Source organism: Ursus maritimus, unplaced genomic scaffold, assembly GCF_017311325.1.
Source record: "Ursus maritimus isolate PB19 unplaced genomic scaffold, ASM1731132v1 scaffold_12, whole genome shotgun sequence".
Classification (NCBI taxonomy): domain Eukaryota; kingdom Metazoa; phylum Chordata; class Mammalia; order Carnivora; family Ursidae; genus Ursus; species Ursus maritimus.
This window is the reverse complement of record NW_024423564.1, coordinates 51,289,755-51,309,231: the sequence shown is the minus strand read 5'-3', so window position 1 is coordinate 51,309,231 and position 19,477 is coordinate 51,289,755. Positions and strand designations below refer to the sequence as shown.

The following is a 19,477-nucleotide window of genomic DNA, read 5'->3' as shown; positions in this document are numbered from 1 at the left end:
TTATGACCCCAGTCTTTAAATGAAAGAATAACTAAAATTAAGACACTTAAAATGTATTCTAATTATTTAAGGAAACTTTTTTTTGTAATATTTTATTAAGAATATAATCTTTATTGAGTTGCTGAATCATAATAGAAAATCGGGCAAGGGAATTATTGGCAATACTATCATGCTTTACAATACATATAGAATCATTTCTATTCTACATTTATTTCTAAAATAGAGGTTTAAACCTGTACATATCTCATATACCCAGAATATTTACAAACTACCCCCAAAATGTGTAAGCTAATGATAATTGGCAGAAGTTGAACTCTATTTTTTTAGAAGACATTTTCAGGCCTTCAATTAAGGTAAATTAATTATTAAATTTAGTTTTAAGGGAAAATCACAAATGTGGTATGTTCTAGGCACTAGGATATTCACTATATTGGACATAGTGGATATCTACTACCTAGGATATATAATATATACAGGATATTCACTGTAGTGTTGATTGTCAATAGTGTAACTGACAAGTGCCTTAGTTTCATCAATAGGGGAATGGTTAAATAAAAAATAGTTCATCATAAAATGGACTACAATACAACTTTTTGTTATAGTTGGGGGAGAGCCACATGTACTAATCTGAAATATCTCCGAAGCCAATTAAGTGGAAAAAGCAAATGTGCGTAAAAGATTCCATTTGTTTAAAGCTATATATTCTTATATGTACACATTTAATGTGTAAATGCACACAGTAAATCTGGGAAAATAATTCTAAACTATTACCTCTGGGAAAAAAGAATAGAATTGAATGAAAAGAAATGAAAGATTTTCATATGTGTTCTCTGTATTTTATAAAGTATCCTCTTGAACTTAGACATTAATTGGTAATTTTTAAAAAGAACCAGAAAAAAATTTAATGTGCTTCTCCTATACCTACTACCTTTTTATCTGGTCTAAAAATTGATGGTTACAACTATTGCGTTAACAAGAATGATTAGTTTACATTTCATTTGCTTTCTTTTAGAGATTAGACCTATATCTTAAATATGTTTCCATCAAAATTATTTCTCTATAGGGCAAACCTCCATTTTCAGTTGCTTTAAATGAACAAGACAACATCATATTCTATACGTTCTTCTCCTGGGGCTAATAAATACACATACATTCTGGCAAATGAAAATCTGTGCTGTGTTTGGGAGCATGTTGAATTAGTGAGTTTTGTATTTTGTTTATAATTTATAACAAAACAACTTTTAGCTAAAAATATTGATTTTTGCCCTTAGCCCCTGCAAGTAAAACCACTCTACAGAAGACTGGAATTGCAAGCAATATTCTGGATGCAATCTCTCAGGGAAATGAATCACAACACACATTGGAAAAGTGCATTTCTTATTCTCAACCTTTTGGTGATTATGCACAGGTAAATGATTCTCAGGTTTTGATGATATCTAGAAAAATTGAGTTCACTGAGTATGAAATTGTGATTCCTGTGATATCATAGGAAAGCGAAACTGTGCTCATCTACACAACATTCCTTGCTCATTTGGGATTTGGGAACATGTTCAAGACACTAAGTATCATTTTATGCTAGGTACTTACCTCTCGGTGTTTACACTAGTGGTCAACCAACTCTAGACCAAATCCAGCCCGCTGCCCGTTTTGTAAATTAAGTTTTACTGGAATACAGCCACGTCCATTCATTTACATATTGTCCATGGTGCTGTTGGGCCACAATGGTAGAGCTGAAAAGCTACAACTATGTGACCCACAAGATTAAATATTTACTGTCTGGGTGTTTACAGAAAAACTGCTGACTTGTGGTCTATACCAATGTACACCTGGCTAAGGAGCTCCAGGAAATGCCTCTGTTGTTCACCACTGCTTACTGATGCAGAAACATGATCATAATTATAGGCGCTGTTATGCTAACATTTAAACCAATCAATCCATAACATAGAAAGTATTGTATTCAAAAGGTATATTGTGCCATTCTTTAAATATGTCAATTTTACTTTGGCCTTTTCTCCTTCAGGTTATTTTTAGTGGCTTAAGCTGAGAGCTAGCAGTATATGATGATACAATCGTGGGAGTCTTATAATGGTTCTGATTCTGATTCTTTCTTATTTCTCAGCACATCAGCTTCTCAGCTCTGCCCTATGCTCCCATTTTGGGAGCAATGCTTCCACTTTGATTTCCTTGGAGCAACTGTATTTGCCTCATCTGTCTCTAATAACCTTTAGAAAAGAAAACCTTTGTGAATTCCCTTGGAATAACTGATGGCTCCTTGTGCTTTTATGATAGGGTACCAGAAACACAGGTGAAATAGATTCTATAAAACTGGTGCAGCTGGGTATTAGAATAATATACAATAAAGTCTCTTACACATCTGTAAAGAGACAGAGAAATATAGGTTGGAAGATGATGTAATTAGGTGCCAAAAGACCTGTATCTAAGGAATGATAATCGTGAATTAATACAAATATAACCTGGCAAGCATTCCCTCATGTGTTTCATAAGACTCCATTTTTGTTCCTTTGTTAGTTAACAGTTTAATCAATGTACGGACATTGATTGTATGCTAATTAGGTTTAGGTGACAAAATCCAAGGAAATTATCAGAGATGTGTAAAATCATTTATAAATAATTTATAGTTCTGTAAATTAGAAACAGCCTAAATTTCCAACAATTTATAAGACTAAGTAAACAAATTATGTCAATATTATTCCAGAAATACAATGCAAATACTAAAGATCGAGTAAAACACTATGTAAACACATGGTAAATGTTTCATAACTTATTGTTAATTTTAAAAATTTATAAATTATAGTTCTGTACAATTCTAATTTTTTGTTCCTTTACAAGGAACAAAATTTACTTTTATAGACAGGAGGAAGCACAATGAACTTAAATTTTTTAAACATGTATGATTTAACTTTTTGTATAACTTTTTAATATTTTATAACTTTATTTTATGATAAGCATACTTTTTAATTTCCATGCCCCAATTCCCCCACCCACCTCCCTCTGGTAACCATCAGTTTGTTCTCTGTAGTTAAGAGTCTGTTTCTTGGTTTGTCTCTCTCTCTTTTTCTCTTTGCTTATTTGTTTTGTTTCTTAAATTCCATATATGGAATAGGTGATATCATACAGTATTTGTCTTTCTTTGACTTCTGTTGATTAGCTTTATACACTCTAGCTCTACCCATGTTGTTGCAAATAGCAAGATTTCATTGGTTTTTATGGCTGAATAGTATTCCATTGCATATATATACACCACATCTTCTTTATCCATTCACCTATCAATGGACACTTGGGCTGCTTCCGTAGTTTGGCTATTGTAAATAACACTGCAGTAAGCATAGGGGTGCATGTATCCCTTTAATCAGTGCTTTTGTATTTTGGGGGTAAATACCCAATGGTACAATTCCTGGATTATACGGTAGTTCTATTTTTAACATTTTGAGGAATCTCCATACTGTTTTCCAGATGGGGTGCACCAGTTTGCATTCCCACCAACAGTACGCAGGGGGTTCCTTTTTCTTCATATCCTTGCTAACATTTGTTGTTTCTTGTGTTATTTATTTTAGCCTTTGTGACAGGTATGAGGTGGTATCTCATGTAGTTTCGATTTGCATTTCCCTCATGATAAGTGACGCTGAACATCTTTTCACGTGTCTGTCAGCCATCTGTATATCTTCTTTGGAGAAATGTCGGTTCATGTCTTTTTGCCCATTACTTAAATGAAGTATTTGGTTTTTTGTGTGTTGAGTTGTATCAGTTCTTTATATCTTTTGGATACTAAGCCTTTATCAGATACGTCGTTTGCAAATATCTTCTCCCATTCAGTAGGTTGCCTTTTATTTTGTTGATTGCTTTCTTTGCTCTATAGAAGTTTTTATTTTGATGTAGTCCCAGTAGTTTATTTTTGTTTTTATTTCTCTTGCCTCAGGAGACATTTAGAACAGTGTTGATGTGGCCAATGTCAGAGAGATTACTGCCTGTGCTCTCTTCAAGGATTTTTATGGTTTCAAGCCTCACATTTAGGTCTTTAATCCATTCGGAGTCTATTTTTGTGTCTGGTGAAATAAAGTGATCCAGTTTCATTCTTTGCCTGTTGCTGTGCTTTTCCCCCAACACCATTTGTTGAAGAGACTGTCTTTTCCCATTGTATATATATTCCTCCTCTGTTGAAGATTAATTGACTATATAATTGTAGGATTATTTCTGGGCTTTCTGTTCTATTGATCCGTGTGTCTGTTTTTATGCCAGTACCATACTGTTTTAATCATTACCACTTCGTAATATAACTTGAAATCTGGATTGTGATACCTCCAGTTTTGTTTTTCAAGACTGCTTTGACTATTTGAGATCCTCTGTGGTTTCAAAAAATTTTAGGATTTTTTTGTTCTCGTTCTGTGAAAAAATGCTCTTGTATTTAATGGGGATTGCATTAAGTCCGTAGAGTGCTTTGGGTAGTATGGACGTTTTAACAATATTGGTTCTTCCAATACATGAGCATGGAATGTCTTTCTGTTTCTTTGCATTATCTTGAGTTTCTTTCATCAGTATTTTATAGTTTTCAGAATTCAGGTCTTTCTTTGGTTAAGTTTATTCCTAGATATTTAATGTATTTTGTGCAATTGTAAATACGGTTGTTTTTTTATTTTCAATATCTGCTGCTTCATTATTACTGTATAGGAATGTAACAGATTTCTGTACATTTTATGTCCTGCAACTTTACTGAATTCATTTATTCTAGTAGATTTTTGGTGGAGTATTTAAGGTTTTCTATGTATAATATCATGTCATCTGCAAATAGTGAAGGTTTTACTTCTTCCTTAGCAATTTAGACGTCTTTTATTTCTTTATGTTGTCTTAATGCTGTGGCTAGGACTTGCAGTACTGTGTTGAATAAAACTGGTAAGAGTGGACATATTTGTCTTGTTCCTGATCATAGGGGAAAAGCTCTCAGTTTTTCCCCATTAAGTGTGATGTTTGCTGTAGGTTTTTCAAATAATGCCTTTATTATGTTGACATACGTTCCCTCTAGACCTACTTTGCAGAGAGTTTTTTTATTATGAATAGATGTTGTACTTTGTCAAATGCTTTTTCGGCATCTATTGAAATGATCATATGGTTTGTATCCTTTCTTTTTTTGACGTGACATATCACAGTGATTGTGAATATTGAACCACACTTTCATCTGGGAATAAATTCCAATTGATCGTGGTACATAATTTTTTAAATTTGTTATTGGATTCAGTTTTCTAATATTTTGTTGAGGATTTTTGCATCTATATTCATGAGAGGTATTGTAAGTCTCTGTAATTCTCTCTCTTTTAATTTTTATTTTTTGTGGTGTCTTTATCTGGTTTTGGTATCAGGGTGATACTGGCCTCATAAAAAGAATTTAGAAATTTCCCTTTCTCTTCTATTTTTTGAAATAGTTTGGGAAGAATCAGGATTAACTCTTTTTTAAATGTTTGGTAGACTTCGCCTGTGAAGCTGTCTGGTCCTGGACTTTTGTTTTTTGGGTTTTTTCATTACTGATTCAATCTCCTTACCAGTACCTGGTCTGTTCAGATTTTCTGTTTTTCCCTGACCTAGTTTTGGTAGGTTATAAATTTCTAGGAATTTATCCAGTTCTTCTAAGTTGCCCAATTTGTTGGCGTACAGGCTCTCGTAATATTCTGTTAGATATGTTTGTATTTCTGTGGTGTTGGTGGTTCTTCTCTTTCATTAGTAGTTTTGTTTGTTTGGTCCCCCCTCTCTCTCTCCCTTTCTTTTTAATGGGCCTTGCTAAGGGTTTATCAATTTTGTTGATCTTCTGAAAGAAGCAGCTCCTGATTTCATTGATCTGTTCTATTGTTTTTTTTAGTTTCTGTGTCATTTATTTCTGCTCTAATCTTTATTATTTCCTTCCTTTTGCTGGGTTTTGGGTTTGTTCTTCTTTTTCTACCTTATTTAGGTGTAAGGTAAGGTTGTTTGTGATTTTTCTTGCTTCTCGAAGTAGGGCTGTGTTGCTAGAAATTTCCCTCTTAGAACTGCTTTTGCTGTATCCCAAAGATTTTGGACGATTGTGTTTTCATTTTCATTTGTTTTCCTGAATGATTGATTTTTTTCTTTAATTTCTTGGTTGACCCATTCATTGTTTAATAGCATGTTATTTTAACCTCCAAGTATTTGTGCTTTTTCCAGATTATTTCTTGTGCTTAATTTCTAATTTCATAGTGTTGTGGTCAGAGAAGATGCATGGTATAACTTCAATTTTTTTGAATTTGTCGAGACTTGTTTTGTGGTTGCTTAAGTTTTAATATGTGATCTATTCTGGAGAGTGTTCTGTGTGTACTTGGAAAGAATGTGTCTCCTGCTGTTTTAGGATGGAATGTTCTGAATATGTCTGTTAAATCCATCTGGTCCAATGAGTCATTCAAAACAATTGTTTCCTTATTTTTTTTTCTTTTTGGATTATCTATCCGTCAATGTAAATGGGGTGTTAAGGTCCCCTACCATTATGGTATTACTATCAATTGTTTCCTTTATGTTTGTTATTAACAGTTTTATGTATTTGGGTGCTCCCATGTTGGGAGCAAATTTTTACAATTTTTATATCCCTTTTATATACAATTAACAAACTTTTACAATTGTTATATCCTCTTATTGTATCATCCCCTTTATTCTTATACAAAGTCCTTCTTTGTCTCTTGTTACAGTCTTTGTTTTAAAGTCTATTTGTCTTATAGAACACTTACGTATAAGTATTGCTACTGACTTTGTTTTACATGGTAAATGTTTCTCCATCCCCTTCACTTTAAATCTGCAGATGACTTTTGGTCTGAAATGAGTCTCTTGTAGGCAGCATATAGATGGGTCTTGTTTTATTATCCATTCTGACACCCTGCGTCTTTTGATTGAAGCATTTAATCCATTTACATTGAGTCCTCAAGGTACTATTGTTGTTTTGTTACTTGTTTTGTGGTTGTTTTTTAGAGGGATTTTCTCTAATCCTTCTCTTGCTCTCATAGTTTTTGGCTTTCCTTAGTGATATATTTGGATTTCTTTCTCTTTAGTTTTGCATATCTGTTACTGGTTTTTGATTTGTGGTTACCATTAGGCTTATATATAACATCTTCTGCATATAGCAGTCTATATTAAGTTGGTGGTCACTTAGGTTTAAACTTAAGTTTAAACTTAAACCTTTACTCCTCTCCCCACCCCCTTTCCCCCACATTTTAGGTATATGGTGTCATATTTTACATCCTTTTACTTTAGGAATCTCCTGACCGATTTTTACAGATATATTTATTTTTACTGCTTTTGTGTTTTTTACTCTTTGTACTCTATGGTTTCCCTTTCATTCAAAGAGTCCTCTTTAATATTTCTTATAGGACTGGTTTAATGGTCATGAACTCCTTTAGCTTTTGTTTGTATGAGAAACTCTTTACTCTCCTATTCAGAATGATAGCCTTGCTGGATAGAGTATTCTTGGTTGCACTTTTTTTTTCTTTCAGCACTTTAAATATATCATACCACTCTCTTCTGTCCTGCAAAGTTTCTATTGAAAAATCCTGATAATATTATGGGTTTCCCTTGATGTAACTGTCTTCTTTTCTCTTGTTGCTTTTAAAACATTTTCTTTATTGCTACTTTTTGCCATTTTAATTACTTTGTGTCTTGGTGTGGACCTCCTCAGGTTGATTTTGGGAGGAGGCGCTTTGTGCCTCCTGGATCTGGTATCTGTTTCCTCCCTCAGATTAGGGAAGTTTTCAGCTATTGTTTCTTCAAATAAGTTTTCTGTCCCTTTCTCTCTCTCTCCTTCTGAGATCCCTGCAATACAAATTTTATTATGCTTGATGGAATCACTGAGTTCCCTATGATGGTTCTCAATTTGCATAATTTTCTTTCCTCTCCTTTGCTCAGTTTGGTTACTTTCCATTACTCTGTCTTCCATGTCATTAATTCATTCCTCTGCTTCATCTAGCCTGCTATTTATTCCATCAAGTGTATTTTTAATTTCATTTACTGTGTTCTTGATCTCTAATCGGTTCTTTCTTTTACTCTCTGTGTTAAGGGTCTCACTGATGGTCTCTTTTCTCCAGTCCAGGGAGTATCTTTGTGATTATTACTTTATATTCTCTATCAGGCACATTATTTATATACATTTCGCTTTGGTCTCTTGCTGTGGTTTGGTCCTGTTCTTTCATTTGGGAGATTTTTCTCTATCTCATTTTGTTTGACTTTGTCTGTTTCTCTGTGTTAGGAAAGTCAGCTACTTCTTTTGCTCTTAACAATAATTAGCCTTATGAAGAATAGATCCTGTCGTGCTCGCAATGCAGGGTTCCTGTTCCCCATGACCTGGCGCTTTAGCGAGTATCTCCTATGTGTGTTGCCCGTGCTGTACTGTTGAGTCTTGGCCTCTTTTTCCTTCAGTTCAGTTGTCTGCAGAGGCTCTCTTTGCCAGTTGTGGGCAGCAAGGTGTGCAGTGGTTTGCTTGCTAAATGAGACCCGCCACTGCCGGAACTGAGGTCCCACAAAGCACACAGGTCTGGAGCTGTGGCGTTGGCGGGGTTTTTCATGGTCTTCTGGGGGAGGGGCCCACAGTACCAGGACTGAGGCATGTATGACTGGTCCACTGAAGAGATGGGAGAGTGCTGGTGGTGGGGGGTGTAAGCAAGTTAGGTAAGGAGTGTCCATACTCTGCTTGTTCCTGCAGGTGGCCATTGTTTATGCTGGGGGCCAGGGGAGGGAATGATGCCTGCTGGCTCCTTTGTTCCTGGAGGGGTCTCCCCATGATCCCTGTCTCTCCAGACCATGCTCTGAGATGAGAAATCACTGTCCTTCCTGTCTGCCCCCAGTGTTTTCAAACTGCTGGTTCTACACTGTATCTGCACGGGCTGTTCGTTGTCCTGTCTCTTCAAAGGGGGGGGGGGCTGTGCTTCCTAATACCATCCAGCTCTCCAAGAGCTGAGCCTGCTGACTTTTAAAATTCCTGGCTCATGAAATTTGGCCTCTCTCAATTTCAAAAGCAAATATTATCAAGATTCATCCTCCCCATTTGTGAGCTCCCCAGTGTGAAAGTCTGTTTTCCGCCTTCCTCTGCACCACTGGCTCCCTCCCAACCATGTATAACCACAGTCCATTTCACTCCAGACCATGTCTTTGCCCTTCTCCCTTCATCAGTGTGGCCTCTTCCCCGCGTTTAGTAGTGGAGCTTGTTCTGCCAGGCTCCAGGTCATTTCCTAGGCCATTTACCCTGATATGGGTGTTATCTGTTATCCACGGGACGAGGCGAACTTAGGGCCCTCCTCTTCTGCCGTCTGCCCAGCTGACCTGTATGATTTAATTTTTTAAAGTTAATATTTTCCTTACCTTTTCATTTATTTCACTTTTGAAATTTGTTCTGCTTTTCTCATTAGCAGTTTTGCTTATTAGATTACTGTGGTTTATTGTATACTTAGCCACAGAAAGACCATTTTCTACTTACATGTGGCGAAATTCTGTGATAAAGATGCCTTTTACATTGCCAGTCTTCCTCCCGCCTCTATCCCTGCTGACCCAGAGACCCTGTGGAGGTACGAATCTTCCCTGGACTTACCGTCCCCTTGGACAGTCCCCACTTCTGCCTTGTGTGTGTTCATCAAGTGAAATTTGTTCTCAGGCTTGTGTTCTTTCCTCTTTGGGAAGTGAACTTAACTAGATGTTACTAATGGAATAAAGTAACTAGAAAAAAAGTGGTCATGTTTTAGGAATTCCTTCTATTTCCACTGCTGGAATGGAGGAAGAGGTCTAAGGAAAAGAAACCAACATTTTTTGTTTGATTTTAACACGTACTGTATGCTTTGCCACATAAGCATTTAACCTTTCTAACAACCTTGTGAGGATACCTGCATGATAAAAGTAGAAAAGTATAGAGAATTTAATAATCTTTGTAAGTTCGTGCAGTTAGCGAACAGTTGCTGTGATAACAAAGTCTACACTATTTTCTTTATACCACGGAGAAGTTTCTTCAGGCATGGAAGTAGTGTCTCGTAGAAACTGTTTATTTCTCTTGTGTCAGCCCTGTGCATAAGGATCAGGAGAGGTGAATGTATCAAGGTATAGATGGTATAATCATCCTTATTTCCAATAAGGCTATTACATTTAAAAATCCTAACTGGTATTTGCCAATATTGGCGAAGTTGCTTATATCGGATTATTCCCCCTGCAGATAACCATTATTAAAACTGGATTAAATATGAAAGAGAAACAACTATTTGAAGGCCCTGGGGCATGTTCAAAGGCAGGCAGAACCTGACGGGGGGCCGAGTTAGTCCTCAAAAGAGGGAAACTGCCCTGGATGAAATTTGTCTTTTTGCCTAACACCGCCTGTAGTCAATGTTCTTGCTGGCTGCCGGAGTCAGGGCACAGAGCTGAGAACCGTTAGCAAGGCTGGAAAGTAAGCAGGAACTCCCTGAAAAAGGGGGTTACTTAGAAAGGAGCCTCAAAATCTCTGTGTAAACTCAGCCAAAATACATTTGTCTGACCTCTGAACCATGTTTGTGAGGAAGATTCCAAGTCCTGAAGGAACTGAGAAGGGATTCAGCTCCTCCCCTGCACAGAAGTTTGAGCTTGAATTCAGCAAAGTTATCTCCTTCTTACAAAAAAAAAAAAAAAAAAAAAAAAAAATCAACAATCTTTAGAGGAAGGTTATACATCTGTGGTCTTTATGATATAACATGTGTAATCAGTAAATGAAATTCCTAGATAGTTGAAGAAACAAGAAATGGACCCACAGTTAAGAAGAAAAGTAATAAATAGAAACTGACTCCAAGATGACTCAGGTGTTGGTCTTAGTAGACAAGGATTTATTTAAAGCAGCTGTTATTTGTTCAAGAACCTAAGGAAAATAAAGTCGTAATGAACAGGTAGGGATTTTCAGCAAGAAATATAAACTAAAAAAGAAGTATAGAAACTTTCCAACTGAAAAGTGTAGTATCTGAAAAAAAATGGATGGGCTTAGCAGAGGTAGGAGAAAACAGGAAAAAAAGTTTCAATTAATGTGAAGACAAAAATAATTCAATATGAAGAACAGAGATGACAAAATCAGTGAGCAGGTCCTGAAGACCTGAGGGACTTAAGACCAAGCAGTCTAAAATACGTGTAATTGCAGTCCCAGGAGGAGAGGGAAAAGATAATGTGACGTGAAATATTTGAAAAAATAATGGTAAAGAATTTCCTAAATTTGGTTTAAAAAAACCTCTAGATCTAACAGGCTCAGACACTTCCCCTGCAAAGCAGGGTAAATAAAAAGACCATTTTACCTAGACACATCAGTTAATATGATGAAAACTAAAGTTCTGAAGAGGGTATCTTGAAAGCAACCAGATACAAATAATGTGCGTAATTCTTAAGGTAGAGTTTCTCAGTCTTGGCTTGGGTTGGCCTTCTGGGCTGGGTGATTCTGTCTGTAGGAGAAGCTATCCTGTGCATTGTAAGATACTTACCAGTATCTTCGTCCTCAGTAGGTTGCTCCTCGTTGAGAACTGTGGTGTTGAAACAACTGGTAAATATGTGGGTAAATAAAATACTATATATTTTCTCTTAATTTTTTTAAAAGCAAAATTATAACATTGTAGTGTGGGGTTTATAATATTCATAGATACAACACATTTGATAATAGTACAAATGAGGTGAATGGAAATATGGTTGTGGGGTTATTCAAATGCACATTTCATGTAAAAGTTTACATTACATTGTACGTGAAGTAAAACAGTAACTCTGAGTAGCCTGTGATAAATTATGGAACACATTGTCATCCATAGAGCAACCATTTAAAAAAAAATACAAAACAGTACACCTAAAATGTCAATAGTTTAGTTACAATGGAATTCTAAGAACATTTGATTAAGCCCAAAAAATGTCAGGAAAGGAAAAAAAAACCCCAGGTTTGAATAGAAAACAAACAGGTAGGCAGGAAATCTAAATTGAATAATGATAATAGTTAAATAAAAATGGAGTCCATGCTCCAATGAAAGCAAACAGATTGTCGGAGTAAGGCTTGAATCTATACCTCTTCTTCTTGACATTTTATGGGAGGATTTAGTGCAGCTAGGTTTTTTAAAAAAGGGTATAATGGGGCGCCTGGATGGCTCAGTCGATTAAGCATCTGACTCTTGATTTTGGCTCAGGTCGTGATCTCAGGGTCGTGAGATTGAGCCCCGGCATCCAGCTCCTGTCAGGCTCTGTGCTGGGTGTGGAGCCTGCTTAATATTCTCCCTCCCCCTCCGCCTCTCTTCTCCAACCCCCGTTTGCATGCTCGCTCGCTCTTAAAAACATTTAAAAAGGGCATAAGATGGGAAGGAAAAGTAAAAATGTCTCTTTGTATGAGTGTTTACATGAAAAATTCCCCTAAAAAGCAACCACTAAAACTAACAAACTCTGCCAAGTCACGAGATAGAAGGCAATATGTAGACATCAATTGTTTCTGTGTAGAAGCAGCAAACAATTGGAAAATAAAGTTTTTAAAAATTTACAACCGCATCAAACATGAAATATGTAGCAATAAATTAACAGAAGATTTGTAGGAACAATGAAAACTACAAGACGTTGCTGCGAGAGATGAAAAATGCCTGTGAATGGAGAGGTATCCCGTGTCAGTGACTCGGAAGACCTAATATTGATAATGTATTGGTTCTCTCCAAACTGGTCTATAGATTCGGTGTTATCCCAACCATTTTCTCGGTAGCCTTTTTCTCAAATAGAAATTGACAAGCTGATTTTTAAAGTTTGTATTAAAATGCGTAGGAGCTAAAATCTTGCGAAAGAACACAGCACGAGGACTTCCTCTATCTGACCTCAAGATGTGTTACAGAGTCGTAACAATCAGGCAGCGTGGTGCGGGCTAATACAGGCACGTAGATCGCTGGAACAGAGTAGAGTCCAAAAATAGGCCCATACTTCCATGGTACACTGATTTTTGACCAAAATGCCAGAACAGTTAAATAGGCAAAGAACAGAAATGTTGTTAGAACGACTGATTGTCCATGTTGGAAAACATGAAGCCTGACTTTTACCTCAAACCATACTCTAAAATTCGCAGTATATCATAGGCCTAAATGGAACGTGCAAGCCATAGATGACATCGGCAAAAACAGACACAGTAAGAAGCAGCTCCAAATATTCTCTGCTCAAGAAAAGCATCAGTAAAACTGGCAATAATGATTAGAAAAGGACCGAACGGAAGTTCTGGATTTGAATAAGCACAATAGCTGGAGTGAGTTACTAGAGCATAGCAGATCTGAGCAACAGAAGAAAAAAATCAACATGTTGGGAAGACAGGTCAATTGAGATTATCCAGTCTGAAGAATAGAAAGAACAGAGCATGAAGAAAAATGAACCATAACAAATGTTGGCAACAACGTGGAGAAATTGGTACCCTCAACACTGCTGGGAGGGAATTAAAATGGTGCAGCTGCTTTGGAAAAATTTGCCTGTTTCTCAAAATGTTAAACGCACTGTTACCATATGACCGAGGAATTTCACTCCTACATATAGACCCAAGAGAATTGAAAATCTAGGTCTATACATAAAGTTGGACATTAATTTTCATAGAAGCAGCATTCATCATAGCCAAAAGAGAAATGACCCAAATGTCAATCAGTTGTCGAGTGAATAAACGAACTGTGGCGTATCCATACAATGCAATGTTATGTCGCGCTAAAAGGGGTGGAATACTGATCTTTGTCACCACATGGATGAACCTTGAAATCATGCTAAGTGAAATAAGCCAGACACGAAAGGTCACATATTATATGATCCCATTTATCTGCCATGTCCAGAATAGACAAATTCATAGGGAACGTGAACAGTTACTGGGGGTCAGGGAAGTAGGAGTTGTGAAATAACTGCTAACAGGTTGGGGCATCTTTTTGGAGTGATGGAAATACTGGGGAGCTAGATGGTGGTGATAGTTGCGCAACCTTGTGAATATCAACAAGTGTTGGACTCTAGAAAAAAACCCACAAAAGTCTAACTGTACTAAATAGAGGGTAGCATTTTCGCTCAATGTTTTAGAGATCCTAAAAGTATGTAATAATAAGAAAACAAGTTAATTACAGATCTAGTTCTAATTAGAAAACAATTGAAAACGGGTTACCCATCCAATTTCTCTAGTTGATTATAATAATGGAGTATTGCCATTGAGCAAGTTATTAATTTTCTCAAAAAGTGCATTTCTTAAATATTCTCTTATTGAGAAAACTTAAAACTAGATGTAGTTAAAAATTTATAGTAACACTCGAGTGATGATAGTAGCATTGTAGGCAGCTACATAATCCTGTTAGTTTGCCTGTTTTTGTGTTGTTGTTCTTTGTTTTTTGTTTGTTTTTAAGTAATCTCTACCCCGGTGTGGGCTGGGACTCACAACCCTGAGATCCCTGAGATGGAGTGGCATCCTCCACCGAGGTAGCCAGGCACCCCGTAATCCTGTTAATTCGGATGTATAAATGGAGTTTGAAATGTCAGCAATAAATAGGTACATCTATGTCAGATGGTTAGGAGAAGCCCACCTTAAGGGAAAAGCCTTTGGGCCAATTAAGCTTTTATTAAATGCCTACACCTAACATCTAACTATAATCTGTCAAAAACAAGGCATTTCTCCCTGCCCACCCCCACCCCCGCCTTTTAGTAAAGTATGGTAAAATAGGTCACAGTTTCTCTTAAGCAGCTTTTCAGTTTGACATAGTCACGAGTGTAATATTGTAAAAAATAATGTATGAATTATTTCAGCTGTTTCATAGGATTGTTTAAATTGCGGTTTAGGGTTTTCATTTGACACTCGCCGAACTGGTTAGTTGTCTGGTATGCGGTATTTAGGGGAATACTATCTACCTGCCTGTTGTAGTCTTGTGTTGTGTTGCCCTTGGTTACAGAGCTCTTTCCTGCAAGGAAGCTGATGGCATATTTCAGGGAGTCAATCACAGAATGTGGAATAAGACTCTATGATGAAATAGGAAACAAAACTGAAAAATGAACGAAAAGGCCTGGTGTTCAGGCCTTTCAAATAGAGCCTAATGCTGCCACCTAGTGGGCAAAGAGTGCAGAGACCGGCCAAAAGATTTTTGTGTGGATGGGTAGATCAGAATCTTGTGACAGACACCAACTATATAAAATATTTTTTAAAAACCTAAGTCTACCTTAAACAATAATTAAAGTACCATGGATTATATTAACCCCGTCCAATAATTTGGAAAATACTTTAAAAATGATTTTTGCTAAAAACTGGAATTAAGGAAAAACAACCACTTGGAATTTAGTTATCCTCATTACTTTAAAATGTTTATAAACGAAATCAATTTTTTAAATGTTAAAAAATTAATAAAAGAATAGTGTACAGTATACTTAAATCTGAAGATAGTTTTGAATTGCTACTCTTATATGTTAATTTTTCAAAGGATTTTAATATGTAAGGGTCCTTTTTTTAAAAAAAAAAAAAAGATAGGGGCAGAAGGAGAGAGAATCTTTTTTTTTTTTTTAAATAATGATTTTTTATTATGTTAGTCACCATACAGTACATCCCTGGTTTCCGATGTAAGACTCGATGATTCATTAGTTGCGTATAACACCCAGTGCACCATGCAATATGTGCCCTCCTTACTACCCATCACCGGCCTATCCCATTCCCCCACCCCCCTCCCCTCTGAAGCCCTCAGTTTGTTTCTCATAGTCCATAGTCTAGAAGGAGAGAGAGTCTTAAGCATACTCTGCGCTGAGCATGGAGCCTGACGTGGGGCTCGATCTCACGACTCTGAGATCATAACCTGAGCTGAAACCAAGAGTTTGTCACTTAACCGACTTTGCCACCCAGGCATCCTGAGTCTTTATTAAATATACTTAAACCTAAGGTACAGAATTTGTATAACTTGGCAGACAGGCACTTAAATTTTACTTTTATATTTTGGAATGTGCTCCAATACTTTTGGAGGACCAGTCCTTAATTCAAAGTTAAGACTTAACATTGATGAGGAAAGTCAAGTAGCTGAAAGCAAAAATTAATGTGAAAATTGAAAATATCTATGCATATGTATGAGGAAGAGACATCTTACTGTTATGTCATTAATGTCACAAAATAAATTTGATTTTAAATCATTTTTAACTGGGGAAGAGAAAAAAATTGTATTTAAATAAAATTTTAGAAGTGAACTATGCTTAATACAGTAAATAAATTAATTCATGTTTCTCTAGGTATAAAGTCCAAAAGCTGGACTTGAAGCCATAAGAAAGGAATATTAAGGGGTTGATACAGATTCTAGAAGAACTAGTGCAGTTGTTCATTTTAGGCTCTCCTTCTAATTTAACTCCACTAACGAGACAAGTTAGAGAAGGTAAAGGCGGGCTAAAGGTAAAAGTGAGGCTGAGGAGGGGCGCCTGGGTGGTGCAGTCAGTCAAGCGTCCAGCTCTTGATTTCCGCTTAGGTCATGATCTTAGGGTCATGAGGTTGAGCCCTGCATCAGGCTCCGTACTCAGCAGGGAGTCTGCTTAGGATTCTCTCTCTCCGTCTCCCTCTGCCCCTCCCCACCGCTCATGTGCTCTCTCTCTCTCTCTAAAATAAGTAAATAAAATCTTTAAAAAAAAAAGAGGCCAAGCCTATAATTCGTTAAAAAAAAAAAACAAAACTGAGGAGCCCTAAGTAGAAGCAGAATTTTTGAAAAACCAATCTGATTTTGTATTTCACTACTAGTGAAAACTATACACCCTGCGGTTACATTCCTTTCAGAAGAGCAGGAACGATCATAACTAGAGTGACTTTGGACCAGTGGTAGCAGAGCCGAACCCAGCCCACCATCCCCATGAACCTATCCCAAAGGCATCTCGCTGGGGGATAGTCACGATCCCAGTTTTGAGAATTCTTATCAGACATTAAAAACTAGCCTTCAGTTCCATTATGGAAGTGAGCTTAAATATGGAGCTTAAGACACACTGTAAGTATTAAGCTTTGCCAGTCCAAAAATGGAACCACAACGTTCTCTTTCTAAATTCACATGGGAATAAAAGGAAATTAGCCTACATTTACATGAAGATAAAAATATTTGCTTTAATTAAAGAAAATAAGATCTCTTCCTTTAAATCCAAAAATAAAATAGCAACTGCATAGTTATAGAATGGGCTTCGCACTAACTACATGGGTTCACAAAAATGTCTTTTTAGAAATAAGGCAGATTGAATTAATGAAAAGGACACCAGAGTGAGAAAAAATGGGTTGGATTCATAGCTCTAACATTTAATAACCTTGTATTTTCAGCCAAATCACCTACGGTATCTGAGCTTTTGTTTTCACATCTATTCAATGGTGAGGATTCCTTTTCTGCTACTGCACAAGGCTGGTGTCAGTGGTACGGTGTAGAATATCGTCGTCGTCAGATTTTGTCAGTTTCCCTCTCAAACGTATCATGGTTTGGATATTTTGCTAAGTTGATTTATACCTGAATAGTAGACATTTTCCTCTACTCAGTGTCTTTCTTTAGTCTCTCCAAAGCATAAATGCCCATTGAAATTGGGGTGGTTTTTTTTCGGATTTTCGAAGGATACCACTTTCTCACTTGTTTATTCCATGTAAAATTTTAACCGAAGTTTTAAATCACGTATAATCTCTGCCCACACGTATGTATCTAATGCCTATCTCTTCCATTACCACATTCTTTATAGAGCTGCTTATTACATTTTCCAGATTCCAAGATCAAAGTCCTTATTCCACTTATAATCCTTAGCCTGACGTTCCAGCCCCTCCGTGACCGAGGCCGGCTCGCCTTTCCAGCCTCATCGGCTGCACTCTTTTCCGTGGACCGGCCACTGCTTGCCCTCCCAGGCCTGTGACTTCCTGCCACCTGCCTTCGCTCCGGCACCACCTCTCGGCAGAAGGGTCATTCCCACTCTCCTCATGTCCACAGCTGACATCTTCTCCAAATCCACCCAGATGCCTTCTTATCGGGGAAAATTCTGTCCATATTTCTCAAACCCTCCTCTCCCATTTTCCCTTCTATGAAAAGCTTGAGCACTTCACCTCTATGTCTCCTTTGGTGTGGCGGCGTTCTCCTTTTAGAAATTAGCTTTGTGCTTTTCTTGCTTCCGCTCCTAGGATATGAGCTTTTGGAGGGCACACTTCAAGCTTCGTTTGTCTAGGTAGCCCCATAGCACACAGCCCGGGGCCCTCAGTAGTTAGTCTATGAAGGAATGGATGTCTGTATCCTGCAAATACGAACTAGAAGGAAGAGTGTTTGCCTGCTTTATACCTTCCTGTCTTTTGTGGTATTTCCTTTTACTGATGTTTGATTCAGATTTATTTCTCCAAGAACACTGAGCTTTGTTTCAAAAATCTTCATCAACTATCATTACTTCCCATTGTACCCAGCAGTCCTTGCACTAACAGATATGTTTGATAGTGTGTATCAGAAAAATCCTCTTTCTCCCAGTATCGCGTGGGCGATGACATCCATTTCCCTTTCCTCTTCTCACTGATCTTCCCTGTGCCACTCGGTGAGGTGTGTTGCTGATCGCCGGCATCTCACGTGATTCTTCCTGTGAACGGTGTAGCACCACCGGGAAGTCCTTTCGTGAAAGCACCTAATAAATTTCCTCCCTGGCTTCTGAGAATAAAGATAGTATAGAAAGAGAGGAAAATTCAGATTATTGATTTGCTTTACACTGAGACAGGAAATATGGATTACTACACAGCAGGAAGAATCAAGGGAAAGAAATTGAAAGTATGAGATTTCCAGATTCCAGAGTTAGGTATTATTTCTTTCCCTGTTGCTTTTGAGAAATGGATTGAGTTATCAAACAAGTACCTTTTCAAAATTTAATTTGATGGACTGATCATTTATTAGAGGAAGAATGCTAATAAGAAAAAGAGTTCTTGGGACAACTGGGTGGCTCAGTTGGTTAAGCAGCTGCCTTCAGCTCAGGTCATGATCCCAGAGTCCTGGGATCGAGTTCTGCATCGGGCTTCCTGCTCAGCAGGGAGCCTGCTTCTCCCTCTGCCTGCTGCTCCTACTGCTTGTGTTCTCTCTCTCTCTCTCTCTCTGACAAATAAATAAAATCTTAGAAAGAAAGAAAGCAAAAGAGTTCTTTATACCTGAAGCTAAGGGTCTGACAGTGTTAGTGGCCACGGTCTAACAGGCAGTAAGATCACCAGACCAACGCAGGGGCTCAAATGAAAAAGGCAGCTGAAGAGAGTAATTAGAGGCTTGACAGTGGAGAAATTACAGTCTTAGTATGCAATTTTGTCGCAGGAAATCTTAATCTAGGGTGGAATTTCTTTTTTTTTAAATTGAGATATAGTCGGTATATAACATTATATTAGTTTCAGGTCTACATTATAATGAATCAGTATTTGCATGTATTGTAAAATGATTACAGGAAGTCTAGTTTAACATCCATCACCACACAGGATTATAATTTTTTTTCTTGTGAAGAGAACTTTTAATATCTACTCTTGAAGCAACTTTTTTTTTTT

General features: G+C 37.1%; 1 protein-coding gene across 1 annotated transcript in view; it reads left to right on the top strand.

The window, feature by feature from the left end:
- RAVER2 (ribonucleoprotein, PTB binding 2) overlaps window positions 1-19,477 on the top strand; it is a 91,275-nt gene that overhangs the window by 60,686 nt on the left and 11,112 nt on the right. Inside the window, exon 11 of the mRNA XM_008690838.2 lies at window positions 1,272-1,408. Within this exon, the coding sequence (XP_008689060.2) occupies window positions 1,272-1,408 (137 nt within the window). The remainder of the gene's footprint in view (window positions 1-1,271; window positions 1,409-19,477) is intronic.